Source organism: Acyrthosiphon pisum, chromosome A1 (genome assembly GCF_005508785.2).
Source record: "Acyrthosiphon pisum isolate AL4f chromosome A1, pea_aphid_22Mar2018_4r6ur, whole genome shotgun sequence".
Lineage (NCBI taxonomy): Eukaryota > Metazoa > Arthropoda > Insecta > Hemiptera > Aphididae > Acyrthosiphon > Acyrthosiphon pisum.
Window position 1 is genome coordinate 24,442,718 of NC_042494.1, and position 7,494 is coordinate 24,450,211.

A 7,494-nucleotide genomic window follows, 5' to 3' on the forward strand; every position below is an offset into this window, starting at 1 on the left:
ATAAATTAATATATCATATTATATAATATATATACATAAAAATAGTTTGATTTTTTAAATTTTGTGATCTGTACGATGATTGTACATTTCGCAATTTGCAGTCTTGTAAAGAATACTTTTATTTTGTATTCGGAATACATATTCGAATAAATGAGAATTAAGTTATTCAGAATACGTATTCGAATAGTTCTTAAAAAATACTATCAGAATACTTTTTTTCATAACTAGTTTTTGTCATTTTTTGAATGATTGGTAATTAACATTTAATAATTAATAATTAAAAATACAACGTAATCATAGGTTATTTATACATTTTGACCACATAATATGATACGGCCGATACGGGATACAAGTATACAACACCTTCGTGTTTATAAAAATAATCATATATCATGGGCCAATATATTATATTTCGTTAAAAGAATAAAATTAATGTTCATGATTTATAATATGTCTTGTCGCAAATTTAAAACTATTCTCTGGATAGGAAAAAAGTATTTTTTTAATGAATAAAAAATACAAATATAGGTATTCAGAATACGTGTTTGAATACTTTTTAAAAAAAGTATAGTATTCGAATACAAAAAAAGTATTCTAATACTTTTATTTTAATACTTAACAAGACTGGCAATTTGTCCAGTGATTATCGTACACATAGCGAATTGTATAATGTAACTTTTACAATCTAGTTACTTTGTACAGCAACATTGTACAATTCGCAATGTGTACAAAAATCACTGTACAAATCGCGAAATGTACAATTCCGGACTTTGTATGTAACATATATAATATTATTGTTATTATTATTTAAAAGTTTGATATTATTCGTTCAAAAATAGAGAAACCGATTAAGTAAACTGTCTAATTTATATAATCTTCTGAGGTTCATCTATAGTATAGTATGAAAAATCGGATACCTACCATGGAATCATGTAATGATGTGAAGATACGGATACTTAACTATTATAATAGTGTTATATATAGTTAAATTATTTTTCATGATAAAGCGATTTTATATACCTTATATGTTTAATAACGGTATATTATAATATATATTATCATAGATGTGATGTATAGGTATAAGCAGTATTCATTGTATCGTAATATTTTGTATATTTATCGACTGCATAATCTATAGATTCATTCTGAGCCTGAATTATGGAAATTCTATAACTATACACAATTTAAAGATATATGTTTGAATTAGAGAAGTGTTTAATATAGAATGGATAACCAGCTCACCTTCAAAATCTATTTCAGAGGTTCCCAAACTCTTTACGGTAAGACCCATTTTTAAAATTTTTTAAATTTCAGCACCCATAAGTCGCAACTACATACTAATGACAGTTTTTTTTTCTTTTTTTTTTTTTGATAATTGATGATCTCTATCTTTGTGATTACTTTTAGTGCGGCAGCGTTGTGAGTTGTGACACGTCACTGGTCCGCTCGTAATCCTCGTGGATAATGATAAAACAATTTAGTAATCACATGGGGACTAAACTATATTTATATCAAAATAATAAATGTACAATATAGTTATACGGATAATACTCATATACTCGAATTTATACATGAAATACATATTTTCTTTAATGTATACCTATATTATATTTTATAGCAATGTAATATTAAATATTTTACATTGTAAAAAATAAACGTATATTTCAAAACTTTTCGTGACACACCGAACATATTATAATTGCGGCCACAGTTTGGGATTCTCTGATATATTTGATTAAAATGTTTTGGTTTTCTGTATTTTTCACAAATATAAAATAAAGGTTCATGACATACCTAACCAATAAAGGTAATGATCATTATTAGGCTAATTTTTAAGTGTTTAAATACAATGTATGTTTAGTTATTAATTCAAATTGAATTATTAGGCACTTAATCGTAATCCAAGTTACGTTATGGTAATGTATACTGGTGACTGAAATTGGTCATTTAGAGAAAAAACTTATCACATTAAACTAATAAAACTAAAAATTAACGCGCTAACTTTCAGTAATAATTGTCTTATGTTCTATTAATGTTTACCTTACAATTTCAAATATTTATAGTTTATTTTGTCATTAACGAGGTTATGATATTACCTATTAGATTCCTAAATACTTATACCTAACTATGCTAATTACAGTAAAATACTAAAATATATATAATATTATAAAATTGTAATATGTATTATACATTATACATACCTACATTAATATAATAAAAATGTGATTTCTATTCGTTTATTGTCAATTGATACCTATTAAATAACATTTTAATTTTTAAGATTTAAAAAAAGTATAGGTACCTTTATAAGTAATATCTTTATGATAAAAATGTACAAATGTATGAAATATAAGACTTCAAATTTCGTAAATAGTAGTTTTATGGTGTGTCATCTATATTGGCGATGCAGTATAGATATAAAATAGTTATGATCTAAAACAAAAATGTGTGTCTACCTACGGGTAAATCAATTGCATAAAAAATACAAATTGTCAAATTTTAATGTTTTTTTTAATTAAAATGGAAAAATATAAATTATCTACTGATTTTATTTAATACCGTCATCGAGACTTATTTTAAAATTAATACATTTACTTTTTAAACACAAAATATCATTGTACTGATTATGTATAGGTATGAAACGGATTTTTACGTTTTCTATAAATTACTCACACATCCCAAAATAAATAACAAATATTATGTACTTATTTCTAATTTTCATATTTAATGTTTACAAATATTAGTTCAGAAGATCAAAATATTATTTCAAGTGGGATTCAATTTGTTATTAAATCATAGGTATGAACCATTAACATACCATTTATAACTCATAATAAAAAATAAAAAATAATGTACCTATACTCATTTAAAATGGCAAACTGTTAATTGGCTAATGTGTAATAGATAAACTAGATACATGCAATAATGGGTAATAATAAAAAAATATCATTTTCACAACATTTTCTTCTTTTCGGTATAGACTTTATTATTATCCTCCCTAAATAAATGTTTATTATCTTTCGTTTGAAATAATACAGTGAGTGTATTATATAATAATATAATATCGAAATATATCGTTATTATAACTTGGAAAACCATTGTATTAACTAACTAATGAACAATGACTATCATGAGATTTTAGAGCTTATAAAGTCGTTCTGCTGTTCACTAATATTTATATATATAATATAAATATTAGTGTAATATTATAATATATTGTATTATTGTTATTAATTTCCAAGTCAATACTGTAAATAGTGTGAAAAGGTTCGTGATTCATGTTGTATATTATTATAGTAAATAAAAAGGAATAATATTTTTTGAATTACATCAAATTAACCAAAATCGTTTTAGGAAAAATCGTTATTTTATTCGCTTTTTAGGTATAAGCAATTTAATCAAAAATTAACTTAAATTATTATAGCTTATTACAATAATCTTTTTATTTATATTTTATTTAAAAACATTTATGAGAAATCTTGTTTGAAATGTTTAAATCTCAGGTGTTTTTTAATCTCAGTTTTTGTGAATATTTGTTGGCTTGTGTCTATGTATTTTCTTTACTTTTTAAATGTGGTGAGATCAACTGATAATAAATCTTATATTACATTTTAAGCTGTTGTTTGAGTTATTAAAATGTTTGTACTTAGAATAATAATAATTCTTAAATATGGTTTTACAAAAATATAAGCAACATGTAATATTTTATGAAGTATTCATTATTGTAATTTGAGTATTTTTATAAACTATTTATACTTATAGATCAATAGTAATTATTACTAAAATGTTCAAATCGCCTAAGCCCCTAAATCTACTTAAGCTATTAGCATAGACATATTATCCTTAGTACACAAAGTTATAGAACTCAAAAACTACTTGTTAGAATTTTAATTTAGATACATCAAAAATCTCAAAACAAAAATCTGATGAATATTAAAAGTGAATTAAGTTTGGAAAACAGAAGTTCGAATTGTCACAGTACAAATAATCTCAAATATTCGAGAATATGGTCTCCACGTATATACAAAAATTCAAAAAATCATTGAATATAATATTTATAATTTATATATTAGAATAAGGTGAGCATACTTAAAAAATTACCCTGTATACAGTGTACAGACCATAATTTTTTTTTATGCCATGGTTTATCATTGAATTCAAATTCAACACATCCTATTATAACAGTGACCTACTCAATAACGACGAACACACGAGACCAGATGTACAACAGCAGAGCGCGGTTACCTACTTGCCCAAATTTTTTAATCTTGTTAGATTTAATATTAAATTTAATCATCATTTCATGTACCTAATATTGGTATAGGTGTCTAGGTAATAATGTGTATTGATTGCCCATTGAACAATGGTAAAATTATATTATTCCTATTTTCAGAGATGCGTATATATGAATCGTATACCTACATAACAAAATTATACCTACATTAATTGTCAATTAATACTTACATGTAAATATGTCATTTATAAACCATAATATAACTATTTACTATTTAGTCGATTTCAAGGTTTGTTATTATCGGACAAATTAACCACCACCAAGCATCATAAATGTACTGTTCTAGGCGACTATATAAATGCTTGCAAACTACTACATTGTACTCATTACCACAAGTTCATCCGTTCAAACACATAATAACAACATTTGTCTGTCATATATCAATATATCAATCCATCCAACATGCAGTCTATTAAAGTAAGTAAATTTGTTATATTATTGTATTAATACTTTGGACTAGGCACACTTATCTTTATACTATATACATACAACAATATCCGTTGTACGATGTTTTATTTCGAATGATATTATAAAGTGAATTTCTTGAACAATAATTTTAAAAAGTTTATCTCACGGTTAATTAGCAATTATTGACATATTATAATAACGTAAAATACAAAATATGTAATTATTATTCGTGTCGTTTATGTTTGTCCCTATGATAAAATGAATAATGTATTGGTTTTTAACACCGATGTCAACAACTTTATGCTAATTGTTTTACGAATGCTACGACTTGATTCGAATCAAAATCCCTGTGGCGGCTCCAGTCTCCATCACTCGCTCTTTATAATAATATATTCCTGTCTGGATTTTTTTTATTACTATTAGTATTTTAAATCCCTGCAGGGTAATGACTCTTGCGCTTCATGACATATAAAAATATTCTTTTTCAACGCGTTAACTCGGAAATGTGTCAAGAAATAAATTCCGGTTTTTCAATTTCAACGAGCGCATATAATTTTCGCAGCAGTAGAATGTAATAAATCACGTGGTACATCTACTATATTGTAATACGACCGTGTAAGTATCTTGCAGGTGTGTGCCGCTCGTGTGATTTTTTACACGATTTAGGCAAGAAAAAATATTCGAGACAATCGCTTTATATTACACTATACTATAATATAACATTGAGCATAGTATACTAAAATAAATCAAAAATAGGTAATTAAAACCATCGACATATTTAATACTAAAAAACGATTCTTAGCGATTTTGTCTGCCTATAATAATATTACCAAATAATATTGTAGTTGTCAAAGTAATTTATTTTACTATTAGACATTACTAAATATGCCACATTAGTAATATAGTAGGTTGAATTAATTTTTTGCCAAACAAATTTTATTTAAAAATAATATATTTTAAAAGTTGAAAGTACCCACAAATAGTATATTTTAAATTACAACAAAATAACTAAAATCGTTATTCTACGTTTAATAACTGATTTCGTGCAAATTTAAACTTAAAATATCTACAAAAAATCATTTTATATTATTTTTAGATTTATTGATTAAAATATGAACTACTTACAAGAAACCGTGTTTTAAATTTTCAAATCTTAGGTATAAATAAAAACATTTTTATTGACATTTATAATATAAAAACTAAATACAATTGAAAATTTCAAATGTCTATAAATAGTTCAAAACGAATCAAAATATTTCGAAAATTGTAACTTGTAGGCATAAAATATGATAAAATAAACATTTTATGAACATTTTATTAATCTATGGTTTTTCGTTTTGAAGAACAATACCTATATTAGTAAGAAAATCGTTCTATGACAATTTGTCAATTAATAGGTGAATATCCAATGTCTAACTTCTATACAAAATTAGATAATTTAATAAAAAATGATTAAATTAATGAGATGCATAATGATTGTAACTCTTGTCTCTTATCACATTTTATATTTTTTTAAAGTCTTCTTTAGGACCTTCAAGTGTTTATTTACATAGCCTATGTTATTTTAAGTATAATTAAAATAATGTGGTTATCTGACTTTGGTATAATAATATTACAGAACTGAACCATAATAATTTCTAATATTTTTGTCGTAAGCAATCATAGCCTATGTGTACATACAATAATGACTTATAAATGATCACAGTTGTAGATGTAATAATAATTATTATCAGACAATCAATTTGACATAGAACATAGTTTTACTCATAGTCTAGAATTAGGTTAGTACCATAATATATACAGATTTTAGGGGAGGAAGGGCAAGTATCATATTTCCTTCCTGGCGGTGGCACTCCGAACTACTGTTATTTTATCATCAGAATGGCGTGTGTAAAATACTATCATTAAGTAACCCTAAGTTACTTCATTCGCTGTACGATGCCATGCTATCTGGCAGGAGAAGTTGGCATGTGATTTCACTGGAATCCAACGTTTCTACATTAGGATACCCAACCAAGAACAGCACAATAATATATTCATTGTTGATATCTAAAAGCAATTTTTTCTCTTTTCACTTCTGTTAGGTTTAGTATTACGACCATATTATTATATTATTAACTGTGATCTAGCATTGCCTAGTTGAAGTTATGAATTCTCCAGTTGGTTCACTAGTCCTCATTGCTTTGATCTTGTTTTTCAGGTCACAAGTTCAGCACTTCTGTTGGCAGTGCTAATGGTTTGTTGCATGCAACAGATGGCGTCAGCCGGATACAACTTTGGATACGGCGTGAACGATCCAGCCACCGGTGACATCAAGGACCAACAGGAGACGAAGAACGGCGATCAGCTGACAGGCTACTACCGATTGTTGGACTCAGACGGTTTGGTCAGAACAGTGAACTACCAATCGCATCCATTGACTGGTTTCACGGCCCAAGTCAACAGAGACCCAATTGGTTCGGAAGGCCAAGCTAAATACCGTTCAGCGGAAGCTGCACAACAAGCTCGTACGGCATGGCCTTCCAACCTGCGTGCGCCCCTTGTACCCAGCAACCAATACTTACGTTATGACGATGGCACAGGGTACGGACCTCTGGAGGGTTACCAACAGTGGTGATAGGTATCCATTGAAACTATCATTCATATATCACACTCAACCCATGTTGCAGTTCAATATAATCTATTCACTGGAACATTTTAAGATGTGTGTAATAATAAAACATTATTTGTTATTATATCTTTTTTTCATTACTACCAAAAATATACAATATTATGCTGTTTGACATTTAAAA

General features: G+C 26.7%; 1 protein-coding gene across 1 annotated transcript; it reads left to right on the plus strand.

Annotated features, from left to right (window-relative positions):
* Positions 1 to 4,109: 4,109 nt before the first annotated feature.
* LOC100569465 (cuticle protein 7-like) lies at positions 4,110 to 7,494 on the plus strand. The gene is made up of 2 exons (XM_003247504.2): positions 4,110 to 4,711; positions 6,903 to 7,494. Exons 1-2 carry the CDS (start codon positions 4,697 to 4,699, stop codon positions 7,317 to 7,319), a joined length of 432 nt encoding a protein of 143 aa, XP_003247552.1. The 5' UTR covers positions 4,110 to 4,696; the 3' UTR covers positions 7,320 to 7,494.